Genomic DNA, 24,247 nt, shown 5'->3' on the forward strand with positions numbered 1-24,247 from the left:
TTGACATCGTTTCATCTTTCTCCGTGAACTTTGAAATATTAGTTTCTTATCCTGTAAGTAACAGTGCTTCATAAACTGAGCATTGCCACTTCAGATTTGGGAAAAGTATCAAGTGTTGACATTGGCTGAGATTTTCATATTATACAAGCTTAAGGGCAGCATACATTTGTTACCTATGTACAGTATACCTCCAAGTTAAGATGGTTCTTTTTGGAACTATTAAAATTACAACATTAAAGAAGTTAAGCAACTTTCATTTCTCTCGTATTTGTATTTACGTCAAGGTTTCGCCATTCAGAGTTAATGAAGTATACAAGAGAGAAAATATAACGAGTTGCATTATTAATGATGTTTATTGCATCAGCTTGGTCTAATATGATCAGGGATTCACCCTCATATGGATCAAGGCCATAAGTGGTGGCATTCAGCCCCAATATAGCCCCACCAAAACAATACACGAAGAGCAGCATTGCATATCGTACATAATTTATGGACAGTAAAACGTTAAAAATGGGTGAAACAAAGACATCAGGTGAATGGTGTAGGTACCAGCTATATGCATTCTGTATATCATTTCTTGTATGGCTTGTTCTTGATCCAGCCACCATAAAATTAACACATGAAGAGCAGTGTTGCATAGCCTATTGCATATTATTTATGGACAGTTTAATATTGAAGGTTAGTGGAATAAAGAGATGTATAGAGAGATCCAATGAATACTAGTAAAGGCAGCAATGCTGCTATGTGCATTTTGTGTATTCTTTCATTTGTGACGAATCAGAACTAGAACCTACCAAAACAACATGTGAAAAGCGGTGTTGCATATTGCACATAACATTCTTAACAGACGATATAACATGCAAAATGAGTGGAATGGAATAAAGAGATCGAGTGAACGAGCATTCTGTGTATCTGTTCTTTTTCGATGAAATTATTTATGTGCTGTAGATAATGGGTATAATTAGGATGAGTGATCCTTTGTGTTAAGTGGATAATGACTGCATTCAAATTTGAACGACGAATTAATTGAACAAGTTGCCAAACATTCACTGATAATAGTCATGGTTGATGACGAGCCAAATTAAATGAACGTAATCCATGATAACTGAAAAGTTTGACCAGACACTTTGGTGATTGGATATCGATTAGGGTGACAGCCTGGAGATGCTTGTTCAGTATGCTCCAGCTGAGTGACTCATTGAAGATCTGTATATAATTTTTTTAACTGCAACAATGTGACTGTTTGTATTGTTATTTACAAATCAGTAGTAATTACAGTATTCATTTAGCAATACAGTACAGCATAATCAAAGGCAGGTGACAAAAGCGGATGTTGCCAAGGATGCACTTGTATACCTCTATATACAGTATACTGTATATATATTCAGTTCATTGGATGTCAAGAATCCATGAAGTGACAAATCACATACATACATCATCTAAATCTGTGTTGCCCCATGAGAAGCTTAGGAGCCCGGGGCTAGGCAAGTAAGTCCTGACATTTAAGATGAGGGTGACCAGCTTCACTCATCTGTGAGTGGCATTATGTGAACAGCAAACCCCAACCACCCCTTGGATGGAAACCTTCACAGGCTTAATCCGATTGGAGCACCCTAATTACCCTGCAGAATGAAGAACACATCTGTTGCAAATTGTGATTTGCGATAAGTTTCCAGTAGTGTCCTAGAAACGTGACTTCCGATTATGTGCAGTGAAGTCTTTTTCCCGCTTTACATTTTTTGCATTAGGTGAGTATGCATTAGTTTTACCAAATAATGTTTTTAAAATATGAATACTGTCTTGCTGTTGTGAATGAATTGAAGATCATGGTTTGTGCATAATAACAATTTAATGGCTGCAATTTAGTTGTAGGTGGGGACGCTCACCATCCACTCAATTCGATGTAGTGCTGATTTCGGATGTCTGCCCTTTCCTCTCCTCCCTCCTTTCCTTCCTCTTCTGTCTTTCTTTCCTTTTCTTCTGCCTATGGGTGACTCTGCATTAAGTGATAAGCCAAATGGTTTCCTGTACTCCGGGAAACCATGTACTACGCTGGGAGGTAACCATATAATGAAATTACGGCACCTGGTGGTAGTGGGTAATATAGGCACTCCAGTTGGATTGAGCCTGTGTAGGTTTATATCCAAGGGGTGGTTGGAGTTTACTGCTCACATAATGCCACTCAGGGATGAGTGAGGCTGGTCACTCATCTTAAATGTCAGGACCGACTTACCTAGCCCCGGGCTCCTACGCTCCTCATGGGGCAACATAGGATTGGATGATGGATGGATGGATAAACAAGTGACTCAGATTAGGAAAACAACCTTACAAAGAATCAGCCCGGCATGGGTTAACTCTTGCACTGCCCATGTGGGGTCGAGGCCATCACTCCAAACCGACGCAAGGTATTTTGCCCTCTCCTCCTTCCCCTTTCCCCGTATGTTACAGATTATAAAATTCATCTTTAGTTACTTAGCAGAATTGTTCTAGAAAAACTAAATGTAATCAAAACATAGCAGTATTTACTAAATTTAATATTGAACGAAAGAGGTGAGGGCCTTTGTGAATATTGTAGTCTCAGACACTGAGTGCTTGCCTTCTGTGGCATGTGTTTACTGATGAGACCTGCTGGATGGCCTCCTAGTGGTGCTTAGATGGAATATCCGTTCAAGGGTTCAAGATGCGTATAACTGAACATCCATTCATCTCTTGACACAGTGCACTGTTAATGTTCTGGTGTGCTTCTACTGCACATAATAAGCTTGCTGCACCAAACTCATCACCTGGTGTATGAGCATGGAGGGTGTGCAAATACAGTGGGCTCACACAGTACGCGAGTCACAGTACACGAATGACCAAAATCATAACCATAACTTTGAATGTGTGTTTAGCCCACAATATGCGAGGCAGAGGCAGTAGCGGCCCAAAACCGCCATTTTCCCAGATTATGTTTCCCCTTGTGGTGTCAGTTGTGTCACCATTGGACTTCAAGGCATTTTGGCCCAAAGTGACCGAGTTAGAGGCCTGTGGGGAAGGTGCTCAAGAGGAGTCTAGTTATGAGGAGGAAAGTGTTGGTGCGGTGGGTGGTGCAGCGGGGGCACTCTAAATGTGTTGCGGTGCCTTGGAACCCCAGCTATTTAAGTCCATCAGGCCTGTCGTCTACGTTTTTTAAGGTGACACCATATTTTTGTTATTTTAGCCATATCTCTAGTACAGTATATGTCTTGGAAACTTTCTCTTTATTGTCTCTAAGGTTAAAAAAATTTTAAGGTTTGAGGGGGGTCCCTCCCATATGTTATGTTTCCCATAAGATTATGTCTTCACAGTACATGAAATCACGGTGCGCAAGGTCGTGCACCGCACATCCACCTGCATACTGTGCGAGCCCACTGTACTGTTATACTTGTCACGTAGCATTTCCAAAATTTGTAAGAGTAGTTACTTTACCAATCAGTCATTTTAATATACTGTACACTATATGGAGATGTTTGATAAGAATGTTAGTCATACCGAATTGTTAAGGCCCCAACATGCTTTTACCTTTCAAGAGTGCTGGTTTAAGTTCACAGGCTTTTGCAGTTAAGGTAATCAGATGTTGATTAATTACAATTTAATAATTTATTTCATCTTGTAATGTAATAGTCTTTTTTATGGCAGGTTTTTACAGCCCAGTTATATAAAAATAGGTTTATCCAGCACCATATTTATTGAATCAGGTAAGAAGAAAAATAACCCCATGTTGGAGGAGGACTAGTTTTACTCATGTTTGTTGTGGACCAAGCTTTGCACAATTCAGCACACCAAGTTAAAATAAGGGTTGTAAGATTTATATTCAGTAAATGCTGTCCTCTGGTCTTTAACAGTTTTCTATTGACACCAGAATTTTAATGGCAATTTGACATTTTAAAAATAATGTAATCCTTGATACCTGTGACATGGTACCGATATTAACAACATTTGTACATACTGGGTACCAGGTATGTAATGGCTGTCTTAAAGTACATGAGAGACCACAACAGCAGTTGTATTTTAGTAATTTTCAGTAAAATGCAGATGCAGAATTGTGCAGGTAAAATTTTAGTATATACTTTGTACAACATTGTGTAGGATGTCAAATGATACCGTAAAATAAAAGATTGTGGTAATGGGATATAAAACTTTACTATGATCTCCCATAATTTACATTAAATGCAAAAAGAAAGAAAAGAAAAGAAGGCAAGAAAGGAGGGGGGAGAAAACTATAATCTAAATTTATACAGAAGATTAGAATGCCTGGATAATTAGTTTTCTCTTGCTATCATGTGAGAAGCTGTTGGCTTTAAAGATCTCACTCTCAAAGAATGGCTGGAGGTTCATGATGTTGATCTGTCGTGCCTGAAAAACAAAATTGATGGGTTTTAGAATAAACCCCCCTACCTTTGATCACAGGGTGTACAGACCTACATACCATACTAGGTCAGTGCAGGCTTTTTTAGTACAGTACTATAAGAAACATAACAAAGAAGAGGGTCTGTTCCTAGTACTTTAAATTGCTTCACAGAAGATGGTCATTGAAGGAAATGTCATGTAACTAGGTTCCTTGTGACCTTTCTGTAGGCTCAGCCCCTAGAACCAGCTTTATACTATTCATGTCTTGTGCCACTCTCTGTGCTTTACCTGTTTTAAGACAAACAAAGCACTGTTGTCAGCCTGCCATTCTTGCTACGTTACCTGTGCATTTTGGGTTTTTGGAGCCTTTTTAGAGTGTTTCCCTGCTTCTCCTTTGTTACAACTTGCCTTCTGATATCTTCTCTGATCATGCTTTAAACCAGGGTGAGTTCCTTTTTTCAGTCACTTAGATGTTTGCATTGTGAAACAGCTTGCTTTCACTATGTGTTGCCGAATCTTTATTAACTGCAGCCAGCAGATGTGTCCTTTACCCCCCCCCCTTACAGCTGTCACACCAAGTATTAAGCTTCACCATGAGGTACAATGTAATGTCCTAGTAACACCTACCTCTCACATTCTCTTTCTGCTTGAAAGCTTTTGATGCCTTGTGATGACACACAAATGTCACTTCTGAGGAAGGTAACACCAAACATTGTGCGTGACAGACACTTCACTCTGACTTCAAATCTTCATGGTGCTCCAGGTGACGAGTTGCTGTGGGGTGTGACGTAGCAGTCTGCAGATGTCCATTCTTTATGCTCACATTGGTTTTTCCCTGAATTTGATCTAAAGATGCTTTGGACCTTTCAGAAGAAAGCAACCCTGTGCATGGTATGTTACAGGTACTTCATTCTCTCAGCAAGTCTTCATTATGTATCAGTCTGGGCACAAGTTGCCATGAACTGATAGGTACCAGCCAGCTAATACCCAGCCTAATGCTCTTTTGCTTTTTCGTATATTCAAGAGATATGTTTGGCTTCTTTGGGCCATGATGCAACACCCTTTGAGCCAGCAAGTGGATGATAGATGTTGCTTCTAAAGCTTTTCATGTAACTCTCTCTTTGTATTAATAAGCCCCTGTCATTTTGGTAAATGCTGGCAAGAATCAATCAGTAGGACTAAATCTTCACAAAACCATTCCCTCTCTTATGTTTGTACACTTTTGGGCAATCATTACATTTACAGTACTTGTACTACATTCTCCCTCAGCCTTAGCCAGATGATCGTTACCCCTGACGAACGAACAATTATTAACCCACGTCTCTGTAAATCGTTGAAGAGCTTTTCTGAATTTTGGATTAACATGTATTTACTGTCATTGATGCTCTTATCATCTCTGTTCCATTTCATTATCCTTTCTGCTGTTTTTTATATATCCAGCTTTAGGATAACACAGCTTAAAAACCTGCAATATGTTCATCCTCCATGATCTAGTCTTCTGTAAACTTAAGAATTTTACACCAAGCTCTTTTCATCATATGACAGTACTGTACCCAAAAAATGGCACTAGGTTCTATTTCTTTCTCTCCTGTGAACTGGATGCCACAATGTATCTTTTATTTATCTGCCCATATCGAGAACAAAATTGGGCATAGTGATAGGTTGTCTCTCAGAGCTTTTAGAATGTACTGAAGAGATCATGGAGGATGAACATAGTGCAGGTTTTTAAGGCGTTCTATCCTAAAGATAGACATACAAAAAACAGCAAAAAGAATAATCCATCCATCATCCAATCCTACATTGCCCCATGAAGAGTGTAGGAGCCTGGGGCTATGCATGTTGTCATGACATTTAAGAAGAAAGTGACCAGCCTCTCTCATCCCCAAGTGGCATTACATGAACAATAAACCCCACCCACCCCTTGGATATAAACCTTCACTGGCTCAATCCAATTGGAGCACCGTAATTACCCACTAAACCACCAGGCCCCCAAAATTTGGTTATATGGTTACCACCCAGTGTAGTAAAAGGTTTCCTGGTGTACAGGAAACCACTTGGCTTGTCACTCAGTGTTGGATCACTCATAGGCAGAAGGAAAAGGAAAGACTGAAGGAAAGAAAGAAGAGGGAGTGTAAAGTCACCTTTAGGCAGAAGAACAAGGAAAGAATGAAGGAAAGAAAGACAGAAGAGGATGGAGGAGAGAAAAGGGCAGACACCCGAGAGCAGCACTACATTGAGTGAGTGGATGGTGAGTGCCCCCACCTACCAGAAAGGATAATGAAATGGAACAGAGATGATAAGAGCATCAATGACAGTAAATAAATATTGATCCAAAATTTAGAAAAGCTCTTCAACTATTTACAGAGACGTGGGTTAATAATTGCTCGTTCATCAGGGGTAACGATCATCTGGCTAAGGCTGAGGGAGAATGTAGTACAAGTACTGTAAATGTAATGATCGCCCAAAAGTGTACAAACATAAGAGAGGGAATGGTTTTGTGAAGATTTAGTCCTACTGACTGATTCTTGCCAGCATTTACCAAAATGACAGGGGCTTATTAATACAAAGAGAGAGTTACATGAAAAGCTTTAGAAGCAACATCTATCATCCACTTGCTGGCTCAAAGGGTGTTGCATCATGGCCCAAAGAAGCCAAACATATCTCTTGAATATACGAAAAAACAAATGAGCATTAGGCTGGGTATTAGCTGGCTGGTATCTATCAGTTCATGGCAACTTGTGCCCAGATTGATACATAATGAAGACTTGCTGAGAGAATGAAGTACCTGTAACATACCATGCACAGGGTTGCTTTCTTCTGAAAGGTCCAAAGTATCTTTAGATTAAATTCAAGGAAAAACCAATGTGAGCATAAAGAATGGACATCTGCAGACTGCTACGTCACACCCCACAGCAACTCGTCACCTGAAGCACCATGAAGATTTGAAGTCAGAGTGAAGTGTCTGTCACACACAATGTTTGGTGTTACCTTCCTCAGAAGAGACACTTGTGTCTCATCACAAGGCATCAAAAGCTTACAAGGAGAAAGAAAACGAGAGAGGTAGGTGTTAGCAGAACATTAAATGATACCTCATGGCGACTCTTGACAAATGTCCATAACATGCCAGTCATGGTTAAGCTCAATACTTGGTGTTACAGCTGTAAGGGTGGGGGTGGGGGGGTGGGGGGATATCTCCTGGGTGCAATTAATCAAGACAGCAACACTTAGTGAAAACAAGCTGTTCACAAAAACATGACTGAAAAAAAGGAACTTACCCTGGTTGAAAGCATGATCCGAGGGAAATCTGAAGTGAGAGGCAGGTTGTACCAAAGGAGAAGGAAGGCAACATACTTTAAAATGGTTTCAGAAAGCCAAAATGCATTGGGAGAGAAGCAACAGTGGTGGGCATACAACAGTGCTTTGTCTGAGTTAAAACAGGTAAAGCACGGAGTGGCACAAGGCATCAGTAGTATATAGCTGGCTCTAGGGGTATGCGGGGGCTGAGCTGATACAAAGTTCATGAGGTAAGTAGTACCCAGTCAGAGGTTTTTCCTTCAATGACCTTCTTCTCTGCTGATCAGTTTAAAGCAAAAGTGATTAAATATACCAGAAGCCTATTCTAGGCCCAGAATGTGTTAAGTAGCTTTCATGCACCACACCCGACAGAGACCAGTACATATGAATACATCTAACTGAATCCTTAGTTCATATCAGTTCACTTGAAGGACCTTAATTTAGTCCAGATGGTTACTGTTGTGGGAATTTTATAGTTTAGTCCATGGCAACAGAAAAATATAACTTCAAAATTACTGACCTATTAATCTCCAGTTGTTAACTGCAAGCATACTACAATGAAACTTGCTAATGGATATTATTAGCTGCAAAAACACAAGCAATGGCATTATCTTTAGCTAAGTACCATCATACTACATGACTTTGGTCCTCTATTTTTCTACTAATATCAATATCCTGGGTCCAGAGGGCATGGAAGGGAAAGCATTAAAAAGGAGGAACTGTAAATTAAATTATTCAAGTCTCTGGAATCCTGATTCTACCTCTCATGTATATCCATCTGCATATTTTTCACCCCCCCCCCAACACACACACACACACATGCACTTCACATTACTTGCCAGATAATCAGTCTGTTAACTACCATTATATATATATATATATATATATATATATATATATATACTGGTAGCTAATAAACATGAAGATTTGCATACACAATTTTCTAAACAATAGGAACAAAGTCCCGCAGCAGCTGAAGCAAATTTTTAACATTTAAAAATGAAAGACCACCCTAATATATAAATATATCTATGTATGTATATATTTATCTATAGCCCGACGCCCTAATCCCGCAAAGGGTGGCTGCAGACAAAATGCCTCCAAGTCGCTCTGTCACTCACCATTTGACTACCCTCCCCCCAACTCACTCCCCCCTCCCTCATATACCTCTCAACTCCATCCCTTCACCTCATCCTTGGTCTTCCCCTCCCTCTCCCTCCCTTCACCTTACCTACATACACCCTCTCAGTCAGTGTTTCATTCTCCATTCTCTCCACGTGTCCACATCACCTCAATGTATTTCTCCTTATCTTCTCAACCACATACACATCAACTCCATAATGTTCCTTCACTTCTTCATTTGTCAACCTGTCCCTCCATGTCACTCCACATGCTCCTCTCAAGTACCTCATTTCCACTGCTCTCACTCTTGACTTGTTCCCCTCTTGCAAGGTCCATGCCTCGCTTCCATATGTCAGGGTAGGGATCACATGCAATGACTTCTTAACTTCCATACTCACCTCCCTGTTTCTCATCACTGCTTTCAGTGAACCAGCAACCTTCCTTCCCTGCTGTACCCTTTCATGCACTTCATTCCCCAAAGTTCCATCCTTACTCATCACACTACCGAAGTATTTGAATGCACTCACATTCTCCATATCCTAGCCATCCAACCTCACCGTGCATTCTGTGACTTCAATCCTCTCAAACACCATAACTTTACTCTCGTTTAAATTAACTTTTGGATTCCTCTTCCTACACACTCTCCAAAATTCATTCACCAAACCTTGCAACTCCCATTTATCCTCACTCAACAATACTGTATATATACACACACACACACCTGTATATATACATATATATATAAACTTGCCTTGTGCTCCTCCATACATACTTCATTCAACTGCCTCAAACCTGTTAGTTCCCTAGTCTCATCTTCCATACTTCACTTTCTTATATACTCATCTACCATACATATATTGTACAGTCACTGCAAGAAGTAATGGCAGAGTTTAAGATTGCTACTGTCACTGCACTGCCAGGCATTCAATGAAAGATTAATGTAAAAATTCTGTACCTTCATGTGTCATACCACATAAAATGCAGAGTATAGCACACTATACTATGTAAAATTAACAACGAGGCAATGATATAAAAGGTAACACTGTTAAGATCTGTTTTCTGAACTTGAATGTGTATGTATTACACTGCACACAGAATACCACAGTGTTCCCAATGTATTTACATCCCAGGATTTCAAATACAGTTGGTCTACTTTTGAAGTCCCTTTGAAGAGAATTGTTGTGAATGCATTAACTATCACAACAGTGAAAATACTCTTAGTAAGGAAATGTAGCCTACTTCAGGTTGCAGCTTGACTGAAGATTGTATCATCATCATCATCATCATCATCATTTGGACCTCTTTTCCCACCCTAGGACAGGGTTAGGAGTAGCAGTGTCCAGACACCCCAAATTTGCCCAGTACATGCTTGTCGGTTTTAGCCACCTAATAGTGGCTCTCCACGATGCTCGATCTCTGGCAGCCTCCCTAATCAGTCCCTTTTCCCTGAGGTAACATTCTGTGGCTCATATTCTCGTAGGATAAGGATGCTCCCTTGCACCTCTTCCTTAGCAATTTATTTTTCAATATGCCTGGTTAATATTATTTTGTGTGTTATTTATGAAAAGTATGACGACATTTAATGAATTTGTATAACACAAAATAGGAGAGTAAGGTGCAATAAGCAAAATAAATAGCTTAGGAGAATGTGTCAGAAAGCTTTGCTAACCAACGAGAATACAGACCTGTGACCTTGTCCGTTTTTTCGCAGTTGGCCTCTCACAACCCTACTCCCGATGTCCACACTTTTCACTTTCACCCAACTGCAATCCTCCATGCTCTCTACATGCCCAAACCATCTCAATATAACCCTTCTCATCAAAATGCCAATACACTTCAGTCCCATCCTTCCTCTAAACTCATCATAAACCTAGCTCCCCCTAGGCTTCCCATTCAAGGACATAATACAGTGCATCTAACCTTATGCTACTAAAAAATTATTGCTTTTTACCAAACTAGATTTAAACTACTGTCTCTCAGTGATACAGTAGTTCTGAAATGAAAGTTAGTTTTGTTAGAGCATTTCCTATTGCTGTAACTAACTACAGTAACTACTTCCTGCAATTTTGAAATGTACACACACTCAAAAAAGTATCGTTACAGGGGGGTCCAATGAGTTTCACAGTGAACAATGCACCTGTCTCGGTAGGGCTGGAGGAAGGCTGTTATCAAACGTTTCATTTGTGGTGTCAGTTTGTATTGCGCAGAAGGTGTAACGATACTTTTTTTTGTGTGTGTACATGTATTCTGGCATTTACTTGTTTCTATTACTGTACAATTTTACAAAATAGGTTTCCTTTTGTAATGACATGAGGAGGAGTATGCATTACCATGACTGAAATCTTATGGATACTCTGCCATCACTTGTTGGGGTGACTGTACATGTATTTTCTTCCTGATCTACCACACCCTCTCCCACCTTCAAAGTCACAAATCCTATTCACCACCTTATCTACACCCAGTGTCTTCCATATGACTGCCATTTTAACACACCTTCTTCTACACTCTTTATCAACAAACTTCATTACTGCACAGTTGACATGGCAGATGTTCATTCCCTACTCCATCACCATCATCCAGACCTCCTTTCCCATCCTAGGACACAGTGAGGTGTAGCAACATTGACAGCCAAGTCTGCCTAGTCCAATGGGCCAAGCTTCCATTCACTCATCATTCAAGCCCACAGAATCCTGGCTTTATCCGATACACTAAAAACTTTCACCGCATTCTGTTGCTTCACATAAACGTATCCGATATTCAGTCCGGATGCTGTCAAGTTGAAAAGGGTTGCCAAATCCCTGATCATGCACTTCTCACAACATTCATCCAGTCAACTCAATCTCTTGTCAGTTTCCTAGCCTCACTGACTTCCATACCTCTCTTCCTCACACACACATCCACCATATCCCCCACCTTCTCCTTGGCCTACCTCGCCTCCTCCCTCCTTCAAATTCACTCTATTGTTATCTATTCTCTCCACATGGCCATACCATCTCAGTAAACTCTCTTTGATTCTTGTGTCCACAGACTTCCTCACTCCGCACCTTTCACGAATCACATTATTTCGTATCTTATCCACTCTCTGTACTCCACACACATTCTTCAGCAGTCCTATCTCCATTGCTCTCACTCTTTACTTTTCATTTTCATGCCACACCGAAGTCTCACATCATATGTTAAGTTGGGACTAACACTCCTTCATCTAAGCTGCAACACTTAAGCCTGTTTATCATGGCCTTCATAGCACCAGCTACTTTCCTTCCTTGTGTCATGCTACTCTCCACTTCTTTTGCACATTTTCCTCTCTTTTCTATCACTGTACCCAGGTATCTGAACTCTCTCACCAATTCCAATCTCTCTCCATTCACTGCAACATCACACTGGGAATCGCCTTCCCTCTCGATTACTGTCACTTTATTCTTTTCTACAATTACTCTCAAGGGACAACACTCAAGAGACATGAGCAAAGCTCTGCACTAGTCTACCAAGTTCTTGTCCAGTACTTGCATGTAGCACTGCATCATCTGCATACAACAAATTTGAGATACTGTATTCAATCCTTCACCATTCATTACAAATGCTATCCTTCTCTCCAATACTCGTGTTTTTACTTCTTTCATCATCCCATCCATATTTTATACTGGACAACCATGGGGTCATCACACAACCTTGTCACATGCCTACACTGACTGTGAACCTTTCACTTAGATGTCCATTTACCTTTACACATGCCTCACTACCGACATAAAAACTCTTGACGGCACATAACATCTTACCATCTACACAATACATGCACAAAACTTTCCACAATCCTTCTCTGTCTACTTTGTCATATGCTTTTTCCAGATCCATAAATACCATAAAAACCTTATAGTCCTTCTCACAAGCCTTCTCCACTATGTCTCACTGCAAATATTTGATCCACACATCCTCTGCCACTCCTAAAGCCTCGCTGTTCATCACCCACTAGGACTTCCCGACAACACTCAATAAACTTATGCCATAACAATTCTTGCACTCACTTCGCTCACCTTTATTTTTGTACAGGGGTACAATCATAGCGGTTTTCAACTCTGCTGGCACAGTTTCACTCACCCATGCCTTTTTACATATCTCCAACAAACACTTCATTCCACTCTCTCCACTACACTTCATCATCTCTCCTTACACCTCATCAACCCCAGCAGGTTTCACATTTTTCAGCCGCTGCACAGCATTCTTCACCTGTGCGAGTGTCGTGTTTTCTGGCACTGCATTCCATCTCTGCACACCCCCAAAACCAATCACGTCAACAGCTGCTTTGCTCTCTCCATTCCCATTCATCAGACTTTCAAAATATTCTTTCCATTTGGCCCTTACTTTATCCCCATGGGTTAATCTACCACTTATATCCTTCACACTTTCACATTTCTTTCCGCTGTCACTTCTACATTTCCGCACCTTTCCAGAATAACCGCAAATCACACTGTTCATATCCCATCAACTCGACACACTCCACACATCTTTCTCAACAGTTCCACTTCCACTGCTTACTCCTGACTTTTCACACTAATGCTATACCAGTGTCACACTTGTACATTAATGTGGGCAACAACACTCCTTCATGCAATCCCCTTCAGAATCTAAATTCAGACCTGCTTTATATCAAGTCTTACACAGCACCGCTGCTTTTCTCCCCTGGGCCACTCTACATTTTCTCTTTCTATTAATGTACTGAGGTACTTAAATCCCTTCACCAATTCAAATCCACAAAACAGGGAGACCACAGAAGAACGATGTAGTTAAATAAAATACAAATTAACTGAAAAAGTGTAAATGCCTACAGACAAGGTTTTCCCTGATATTGGAAAAGTACTTAACAACCACATGAGCATAGGATGAGCAAAAAGTATATATGAATATATATATATAAGAAAAATAACTTGAATTAGAATGATACAGACATGAGTAAACCATGAAAACTATGATGAATGAAAAATTAAGAAATGTAATGGACAGAGAATTACTGAGGCTTTTACTTGGTTTAATAAGAAGGACTAAGTGGACTGTAAACCCTCTGATTCTCAGTGCCACCAATATCCTTGAACTGCAACAAAACATTTAATTGGGCAGGCTTATGATAATTCTCCCTATACTAAATTTTATCCTGCTCTCTGAAGCCTACCTCACCTCATCCTTGGGTGGGAAGCAATCTTGGGATGATGATGATGAATAAACATGCAAGCTTATATCTTTAGGGAATAATAGGCATGAATTCTGAGGAATAAATGTACTGCAAAAGTATGAGGAGGAAGTGTGCAATATACTTACCCTGTCAAGAAGATCCTTCTCTGAAACCTGGACAACATCATGGTCAGGACCGTAACGAGAACGCATGTATGTTGTCTGTTCATGAACCAGTTGACGCAGCAAGAAGAAAAGCAGTTCATTGTTGTCTCGCTTGAATGACAGATATCTTGCAAAGTTCTGAAAAATACAGAACTGCAATATATCTTACTCCTTCACTGGTATGGTAAGTATTTATCTGATCAACATTTTATTAAGCAATCAGAAACCTGTAACAGTCAAATACTCAATTACACCCCCCCCCCTTTTTATTCCTCTGCTCAGGAAATCCTCAAAATAGAAAGAAAGGGGGGGGGGGGGAGCTTATAAAACACTGTAACAGTGTTGAGAGAGATATCATAGTGGCACTGATATACCCAGACAACAAAACTGGCCAGAGAATACAGTTGAACAGTTACTCTCCAAATGGGTATTGGTGGGTTCCAGCAAATGGACAACACTGGGAATATCATCCATGTCAAAACCCACTACACACACCTACAATCTAAAGTATAGCCACTCTTAGGTGAACCAGTATACATCACAACCTCATGAATGGACACATGCTGCAGCATTACACAAACAATAACTGACTCACATACCTTCTTCATGGTCCTCATAACTGAGAACTTCTGGGTGTCAATGAAGGACTCAAGCATGACCCTGATGGCCATGTTGACATCATCCTCGTGTACATATTCCCTCAGGTGGATCCGTGCATGGGCCTCAGCCATGCGGATCATGCTCTCAATATGACGGACAGTGATGGGGATACTGCCTATAAAGATAAAGTAATAAATTCACTTTGAGAGCATGTACAGTGCATACTGTACATACTTAGGTATAGATCTACCTATCTATCTATTGCCAGATGCCATAATCCCGTAAGGGGTGGCCATTTGACTCTGAGTTGTTTTACCAGGAGAGGCACTAACCCTCCACCAACCCACTTGCTGACATGTAGGAAGCAGGTATGGTTTGGTTATATGGTTACCACCCAGCACTGTAAATGGTTTCCTGGTGTACAGGAATCAGTGTAGAGTCACTCACAGGCAGAAGGAAGAGGAAAGAATGAAGGAAAGAAAGATGAAGGAGGGAGTGTAAAGTCACCTGCAGGCAGAAGGATGAGGAAAGACTAAAGGAAAGAAAGACAGAAGGGGATGGAAAAAAAGAAGGACGGAGGAGAGGAAAGGGCAGACACCCGAGAGCAGCACTACATCGAGTGAGTGGATGGTGAGCGCTCCCACCTACCATAAGTAGGTATAAATAATAAACTTAAATTTTACTCACAATGATACACAATAATAGGGATGTTTCCTATTACAAGAATGTAATAAATTCACCTTGATTACATTTACAGCAACTTATGTACATACTCAAGTATAAGTTAAATTTTGAAGAAAATGAACATAATAAATTAAGCTTAAAATGGTAACCACCATGCACACCTGAGTGTACATAAAGTTTTCAAGATAAAATCTGCAAGTAAAACGATGGGAGTAGACAGTAACTAATATTTCTGAACATTTAAAATACATGAAAGTACGTCAAGCTAGTCTTGTCATTTTAATTAATATGATTTTCAATTTAAGTGCAAATCTTAACCAATTTACTAATATTCAAAAATGGAGTAAAATACATGGGATATTTTAGACAGCGAGAGGGGGGGGGGAGCTGTCTAATCCTAGTTCATCCACACTTGCACACACACACACACTCTTTCTCTCTATTTTTGTCCTCAGAAGCTTATTTGGACAGGTCCTTTCCTAATATCTTCATTGTTATTGCAAGAAAATGAGGGAGGGAGAGGGGGGGGGGAGAGAGAGAGAGAGAAAAGGGAGGGTGGGGCAAGCGGCTGTCTAATCCTTGTTCATCCAGATTCACACACACACACTTTCTCTATTTTTGTCCTCGGAAAGCTTATTTGGACAGGTCTTTTCCTAATATCTTTCATGTTATCGTAAGAAAGTGAGAGAGAGAGAGAGAGAGAGAGAGAGAGAGAGTACTTCCCAAAAAATATCACTAGTTAAGGCTTCAACTCTGAAATTACAACACACGTACCCTTTTACTTGGCCTGATTATATTAGAGAGATCATGGCAGCAAAAGAAGAGTTTTACCTGGCCTAAAACTGCCTTACTTAACCCTTTGAGATTTTCGGCCCTCTGCCGATTGTGTCTGTGCCAGATTCAGCCTGGCGCACATAGAGTGCACCGTCGTGCAGCGATATTTGTACTTAATCAGCCACTGTACTCTAACTTTTTATGGTAGACTAATGAATGTGGTACCATTTTAAAGCTGAATAGTTGCTCTTTATCGTAGTATGGTTGAAAAAGATAAATACGGTAGCTAAAAGGCCAATAGGACGAGTAGAAGTTAGCCGAAAAGGAAAAATTGCATACTCTTCCATAGAAATATATTTGTAAAAAAAAAAAAAAAAAAAAAAAAAAAAAAAAGTATTAGAATTACATGAAATTTGATTGCACAAGTCAATCTACAGTAAATTACCTTTCCACTGATTTATAGGTTATAACAATTTACGTTAGTTTTCACAGAAAAGCTAAAGCTCTTGCTGTCGCTCAGGCAAATATCCATGCTGGTAATACTAATATTATTCATGGTAAAAGTAAATTTATTATGCATATCTGTCTGATGTACTTGTCAGTGTAAAACCAAATAGTTGGAAAAGGATAAACAGGATAGTGTATGTAGAACAAGCCCAGATAGGATATGGAACACATGCAAAAAACAAATGTTGTTTCATATGACTCGAATTCGAGTCATCAGAATCTCAACGGTTGGATTTACGATGACTCGAAATCGGGTCTACGGAATCTCAAAGGGTTAAACTTGCATGCTAGGCTGTAACAAAGGGAGAGATGGTTCATGTCATAAAATGTGTGGAAAGGATGCACAACCATAATATTGTCAATCTGTCACTACACTACAGGAAATAAGCAGTACAATTATGAAAATGTCTACCATGTTTAGGTGGATGAACCATGGGGATCACAACTTAGAACCATCCTGTGGCCAGACTTGTGCCCGAGCTCTGAATACATCCTGGTCTATCTGGTGCAGCTTGCAGTAAACCTCAATATCATATTACTAAAAAATGTAACACTATACTTCTTTTACTCTAAATTGGCTTAAAACTGCCAACTCTCTATCTTGAAGTCTCAACTGTAACATGAGATCAGTATGCAAGTCTTGAGGAAGTCCCATGTAAAGGATGTAAAGTTTCAGCATTCCCCCCTCCCCCACAGCTATGTGAAATAAGCTGCTAAATGACAAAAACATGAGCCATGTTAGTCTGGAAGAACTATATTAAAACAACATAATAACAAGCCAACAATGCTTCACCAACCTGTGGCCATGGACTCGCGCCTGAGTTCAGAATACATCTTGGCCACTTTGTCCTGATCCATCTGGTGCAGCTTGGGGTGGACCTTCTCACGGGCATAAATTATGTACTTCTTCAGCAGCTCCTGGGGGATCTTTTCAACACCAGACAGGTTTGACCCGCCCATTAATGTTCCATCCTGTTGTAGAAAAGTCTCATAAATTCCATTCTACCAGAGAGAAGTCTCAAGCCTCACTATATTATAGAAAAGTCCCATTACACTTACATCCTACTTCATCAGTTTCACAAGTCTGATCCATCCATTTGACACTGCATCCCACTCTATTATAAAAAAGTTTTGTATTAGTTTCATGATCATGATGATGATGATTAGTTTCACAGGTCTGACCCACCCATCTCTGTTCCATCCTATTAAGTCCAGTTGGAATCCTATTTACCTTAGTTAAATTGTCCTGTGGTAGAAATAAAATGAATACAAAAGTCACTGTTTAGAAAGGTTCATTAAGTATCTCGTATAAATTCCAGAGGCATCCCTTGAGCACAGTCACCATTACCTGTGGTCCTCGCCCCCTAAAAATTCCTGACATTTCAAACCGATAATAAACAACATACCCATTACTACAGTTCTGTCATGCTAATGTTACTATCAGAAGTCAATGTACCATGCATAAAATACTGTACTGTAACATATAGCAAGTGAATGAACAACTAATGGTATGATTTGACTCACAGAGGCAATTGCAGTAACATCAGCTGGTGTAGCGCCCGGATGATGACGGATGTGTGATCCAACAACAAACCTTGCCAGGTGTTCATCCTGCACTGGATCTACCGTGTCTCGTACCACACACAAAATGTCAAAGCGAGACAAAATTGGCTCTGACAGATCAACCTGTCAAAAAAATAAACGGAAAAAAATAAATCCATCCATCTATCTATCTATCCATTGCCATATGCCTTAATCCCATATGGGGTGGCAACAAACAAATCGCCTCCATGTTGCCCTGTCCCCCACCATTTCATTGCCCTGCTCCAAGCTCACCCCCCCCCCCTCTCATATACATCTCTCTTCCATCCCTCCACCTAATCTTTGGCCTTCCACTTCACCTCACTCATATACACTCTGCTCATAAGTTTCTCGCTCTCCACATGGCCAAACCACCTCAATCTGTTTCCCCTAACACTTCCCATCACATCCACATCCACAACACAATGCTCTTTCACTTCCTCATTTGTCAGTCTGTCTCTCCATGCGAATCCACATGCTCTTCTCAAATACTGTAACTCAATTCCACTGCTTTCACTCTTGTGTCCCTCCAACAAGGTCCAAGCTTCACTTCCATACGGTAGAGCTGGTATCACAATACTGTCATACAGTAATTTTTTCTCTTCCATACTCTCTTCCCTGTTTCTTATAACTGCTTTCAAAGAACCATCAACCTTTCTTCCTTATTGTTCCCTTTCAAGCACTTCACCCCCTAAACCTCCATCCTTACTCATCACACTAGCCAAGTACTTAAATGCACTCACATTTTCCATTTCCTCTTCATCCAACCTCTCTGTACATTAAGTGACTTCACTTGTCTCGAAGACCATAAAAAAATAAATAATAATAATAATAATAATCCAACATAAGACTAACAAAGATGTGATATTACTGACTGGTAACTGCAAAACCATACTGAATACTGGAAAAGACAACATTGGATTGCAAAACTAAAAGGACAAAAAATTGATAAGTTTTCATACGCAATAAGAAGTTGCCTTGTGACAATACTACAGAATGTAACCCTTTATGGGTCAAGGTGTATAGATGCTGCAATAATAAAATGGCATTTTACAACTGGGTACTGACTCACATTCTCAGCAAAAGTCATGGATGGATCATATCTGCCACCGATAGGGTTGGCAGCTGCAATAACTGCACAACGTGCCTGCAAGGATGTCACAATTCCAGCTTTGGAAATGGAGATACTCTGCTGTTCCATTGCCTCATGGATGCTGGTACGGTCAGCATCATTCATCTGCACAACACAACACACACAAATTACTGATGCTGTATAAACATTATCTAGTAATACAGGTGAAGGTTTATATCCAAGGGGTGATTGGGGTTTATTGCTCATGTAATGCCACTCAGGGATCAGTGAGGCTGGTCACTCTCATCTTAAATGTCAGGACCAACTGCCTAGCCCCGAGCTCCTACGCTTCTCATGGGGCAACGTAGGATTGGATGATGAATGAAAAAATGAATGAAACCATTCTTAACTTTTGCTTTCCAACCTAAAGTATATACTACTGTACTCTGATCCAAGAAAGTTATACCTCAACAAAAATAATACCAATAAACTGCAATTTTAAAAAGCAAACTATGGAACAAGATCTGGAAGTAATTCTACATACAGTATTGTCAGGTTTTCCAGAACTCATGTATACAGTCTACTGTAAGAAATTCCAGTTAACATGAGTATGCTATTTCAAATGATAGTCATCTAACACTTATATCGCTATTTGAAACTCGAGAGTTTGGCTTTACAACTGGCCTTTGTTGTTGTGATGGTGTCAGGCCCATTAGGCTCCTGGCCTTTGGTTCCTTCTTCCTTGCATTAAAAAAATAACAATAATCCAACCAACATCCAATGTTGCCCCATGAGGAGCGTAGAAGCCCGGGGCTAGGCATGTTGGTCCTGACATTAAAGATGAGAGTGACCAGCCTCACTCATCCCTGTGTGGCATTACGTGAGCAATAAACCACAACCATCCCTTGGATATAAACCTTCACTGGTTCAGTCCGATTGGAGCAATGTAATTACCTACTAAACCACCAGGATCCAAAATTTGGCTATATGGTTACCACCCACCATAGCAAATGGTTTCCTGGTGTACAGGATACCATTTGGCTTGTCGCTCAGTGTAGTCACCCAAAGGCTGAAGGAAGAGGAAAGAATGAAGGAGAAAAAGACAGAAGAGGGAGCAGAAAGTCACCTGCGGGCAGAAGGACGAGGAAAGAACGAAGGAAAGAAAGGCAGAAGAGGATGGAAGGAAGGAAGGATGGAGGAGAGGAAAGAGCAGACACCCGAGAGCAGCACTACATTGAGTTAGTGGATGGTGAGCGCCCCCACCTACCACCAATAATAATAATAATAATAAATAAAAACTATGGCCTGCAAGAAACCAGCCACACTGATCAACAGACCTTTATTAAGACTGTTAAAGCTTTGTGTTGTGAGAGCAAGGTGCATAAAGCTAGTGTGTTGTGGTGTGGTCTGCATTAGTCAGGGAAAAATGGAATGCCTGGTGTATTTTGCATTGGTACTGAAGTCGACTGATGGCCACATCATCTGGCTTGAATCTGTCTGTCTGAGAAGAGCAGTTATTGTGGAATAATCGTTTGGTGGGGATTCATGAAGGATGCTATTTGGCTGAAGGTCCCATATGACTGCAGTGGCTACGTATTTGTGAAGAGTAGTGATGGGAGGAGGAATATTTTCGCGGCATGCCGAGTAGGTTGAGAAGTTGTTCCTCTCAAGTTCCTGTATGGTGGGAGTGCAGCATACAAGACTGTGATGAATTTGTGCTGAAGCAAAGAACTGTCTTCCTCTTATGTTCATGTGATCATTAAGAGCACCTGTACTTTAGTTTCTTGCTGAAAGTGATACGAAGACTATCTGTGGTCTTAAAAACTTCCAGGTGTAGGGGCAGGCTACCACAGCACGAGTATAGAGCTATAACGGGTAGATGAACAGCCTACTTCCTCTGATAATATTCCATGGTCAACAAAACTCTTGGACACATCCTGGGGATCAATTCTACATTAGACCATCACTCCAACTAGGGTGTTCTAACCAACAGCCTGGGCATCAATTACTAAAGCTATGGTATACTCTGTACCCATCTCCCCCCACTCACTGTGACTTCTAGAGTGAGGGTGTAACTTGGATTTCCATAATATACTGTACAGTATTACTGTCTGGCTGGATGTTCTGTTTTTCGTATTGCTTTTAATGATCCCTTCTACTGTCCAAAGGTGGTGCCTACTGAGTGTTTTCAAGGACAAAAGTTTAAAAGATGACTTTGCACCGACACTACTTACCTGCTGAAAAACGTCATGTGTATCTACAGCAGGACCTAGAATTTGGGACTATTCCAAAGGGAGTAACTGGTTCATGAGTGATCTGAGAATGTGTTTGAGAATCATACCTGTCTGAAGTCATGAGAATGATGGCTGATTTTGCTGCTAAAGTCATTCTATTTTATGCAAGCCAGTGTTCTAGTGAGTGCACATAGTTTAAGAGCTGTTTTGCAGTACTGTGAAGCTACTGTCAAAACATCAGCACAGGAATTAAATGTTACTCGAGGATGAGTTGGTAAATCATGGAGGAAAAAGATAAAGAATGAGTATTAAAGGACTGAGTCCAGTGGGGTGTAAAGTACTCTGTGATTACGGCAAATGCTTTAAAAAAAAAATAAATAAATAAAAAAATAAAAAAAAAAAATCTATGACAGACTTAAGCTGCATTTGTTTGACATATAGACAACAGGGCTTATTATTCAAAATATTCACTGAGTTTACTAAAGAACAAAAAACCAACCTTGTCAAACTCATCTATAAGACAGACACCCTTATCAGCAAGTACCAAGGCTCCGGCCTCTAATGTCCACTCTCGTGTCACGGGAGACCGCTGCACATATGCCGTCAAACCAACCGCACTTGCACCCTGACCTGTACATCACACACACACACAATCAATATATATATATTATATACCACAAGGTGCCATAGTTTGGTTATATGGTTACCACCCAACATTGTAAATAGTTTCCTGGTGTATAGGAAAACAATTGGCTTGTCACTCAGGGTAGTCACCCATACACAGAAGGAAGAGCAAAGAATGATAGAAATAATGACAGGAAGGAAAAGAGGAAAGGACAGACACCAGAGCGCTGCACTATGAGTTACTAGATGATGATGATGATGATGATGATGATGATACACACCACTATCACTGAATCCTTTCCTAGTATCCCTGGAAAGAAGCTTTGCAGGGGTGGATGAGGCAAAAGTCCACATTGAGGTGGGAACGAAGTCGAACGAGAAAGGTTACGACAAGATTGTCCTACACCTGGCAAAGTCACAAAGATGAGTGAAGTATGGTTGGGCAGGCTGGTGGGAGTCTCCCCTGAGGCTTTTGGTGACAAGATAAAGAGGCAGCCACTTAAAACTGTGCTGAGAAAACAAGTGTGGTTCTTACTGACACCCGGCATCGCTGAGGTACCGATTTTTTGACATTTCCTACCGACACCCAGCAGTTGGGGATTAAATAAAGAAAAGGAAAAAGCAAACCTAGTCAGTATTCAAGATGGAAGTGAACAGCGGCTCAAAACTGACTGGTATTTTGTGAGTATACAGTATTTCAACCATGCCTCAGATGTAAACCTTATGGGTTCAAGCTTACCTGTGGTGAATACAGCACGTGGGGCAATCTTCTCCACATACTTCAGGAACTGAGACTTGGCGGTTCCAGGGTCGCCACAAACAAGGACGTTGATATCACCACGTACTTTGTGTTTTTCACCTGGGGGTGTGGGGAGAAGATAATTAGTACTGTACTGTACTCCTGTAACAAACAACTACTGCATATATTAAGTATAACTGTTATCTTATCCTTTTCTAAACAAAATACTGGGGTGCAACAAACTCACTATCTGACCACTCAACAGTTTTTTGGTTCTCTTTAGAAACTGTCTGGATTCTTCGCAAATCCTGCCAGACTGCTCGATATGAAATGCTACAGGCACAGATTTGAAGAGGGACATACCCTCTCCTGTTTTTAAATAAACCAGTGATTGACTAAAATATCTATTTTGCATACCATAATATATGTAATAAATGTCTATTTTAAAAAATAAAAATGATGAGTATTTCAGTAATGAGTCAGCATAAATTCAAACCTGTGGGAATTACGCTAGGATTGCCCCCTCCCCCGTCAAAGTGCTATATCTAACCTTACACTACACCATTAAAAGTGTGTGTTTTCAGCAGGTATATATCCATGATGCCTGACCTGGGTTCTTGGTTTCGCCGCCAAAGAGAGACAGAGCCAGGGCACGCTTGATATCCTCATGGCCATATATGGACGGGGCCACTGATGCCACCACTCGTTCAGCAATGCGCTCATCCTTGCTGAGTGCCACAATGGCTTTGATGTCTTCATCAGTCAATCCTGCAAGAGAACAATACATCATGGTCAATTACAAACAAATCATATTTCATATTAATAAGAGTACAGTATACTTAACAGAAGACTTAAAGAGTACTGTCAAGCACAGCACACCCTCATTATACGATGAACTGGTACGGTAATCCTTCATTTATCCGGACGTGTTCACCATCTGGATACAGGACCTTGGCTCTATTAAACAACTGTCCGATTTTACTTGCTATTATCTGGACGTAAACGTCCCCGAGAACTTCAGTCGGCCAGACGACACGTTCAAAAATTCAGTATTGTGGCCGCTGGGCTCTAGCCGTGTACAGGAAATAGAAAGTAACCCACAACCTGAGCTAAAATGTCTGTCCACCCCTGTACCGAATGGTCAAAGTCGCGTGACGGTCTGATCACTCCCTACGAACCTCCAGCACCTGAATAATACTAATCGAAACCCACAAGCAGCATCAAAACATCTGTATGCATCCCCACCAAATATCCCAAGTCCCGTAGTCACCGGGATTAGTCTTTCCCAACTGCCAGCAGAAGTAACACAGACCACAAGCC

General features: G+C 40.6%; 1 protein-coding gene across 1 annotated transcript in view; it reads right to left on the reverse strand.

Moving 5' to 3' along the window:
• Nucleotides 1-4,245: 4,245 nt before the first annotated feature.
• The window catches only part of Mcm2 (DNA replication licensing factor Mcm2), a 43,981-nt gene continuing 23,979 nt past the window's right edge, over nucleotides 4,246-24,247 (reverse strand). The window contains exons 10-18 of the mRNA XM_080280367.1: nucleotides 23,537-23,695; nucleotides 22,928-23,047; nucleotides 22,064-22,194; nucleotides 19,331-19,495; nucleotides 18,202-18,363; nucleotides 17,475-17,649; nucleotides 14,712-14,887; nucleotides 14,095-14,250; nucleotides 4,246-4,374 (exon numbers count right to left, since the gene is read on the reverse strand). Of these exons, the coding sequence (XP_080136493.1) occupies nucleotides 4,264-4,374; nucleotides 14,095-14,250; nucleotides 14,712-14,887; nucleotides 17,475-17,649; nucleotides 18,202-18,363; nucleotides 19,331-19,495; nucleotides 22,064-22,194; nucleotides 22,928-23,047; nucleotides 23,537-23,695 (1,355 nt within the window). The 3' untranslated portion in view covers nucleotides 4,246-4,263. The remainder of the gene's footprint in view (nucleotides 4,375-14,094; nucleotides 14,251-14,711; nucleotides 14,888-17,474; nucleotides 17,650-18,201; nucleotides 18,364-19,330; nucleotides 19,496-22,063; nucleotides 22,195-22,927; nucleotides 23,048-23,536; nucleotides 23,696-24,247) is intronic.

Source organism: Coenobita brevimanus, chromosome 84 (genome assembly GCF_032717465.1).
Source record: "Coenobita brevimanus isolate Jiangsu-jjx chromosome 84, ASM3271746v2, whole genome shotgun sequence".
NCBI classification, from domain to species: domain Eukaryota; kingdom Metazoa; phylum Arthropoda; class Malacostraca; order Decapoda; family Coenobitidae; genus Coenobita; species Coenobita brevimanus.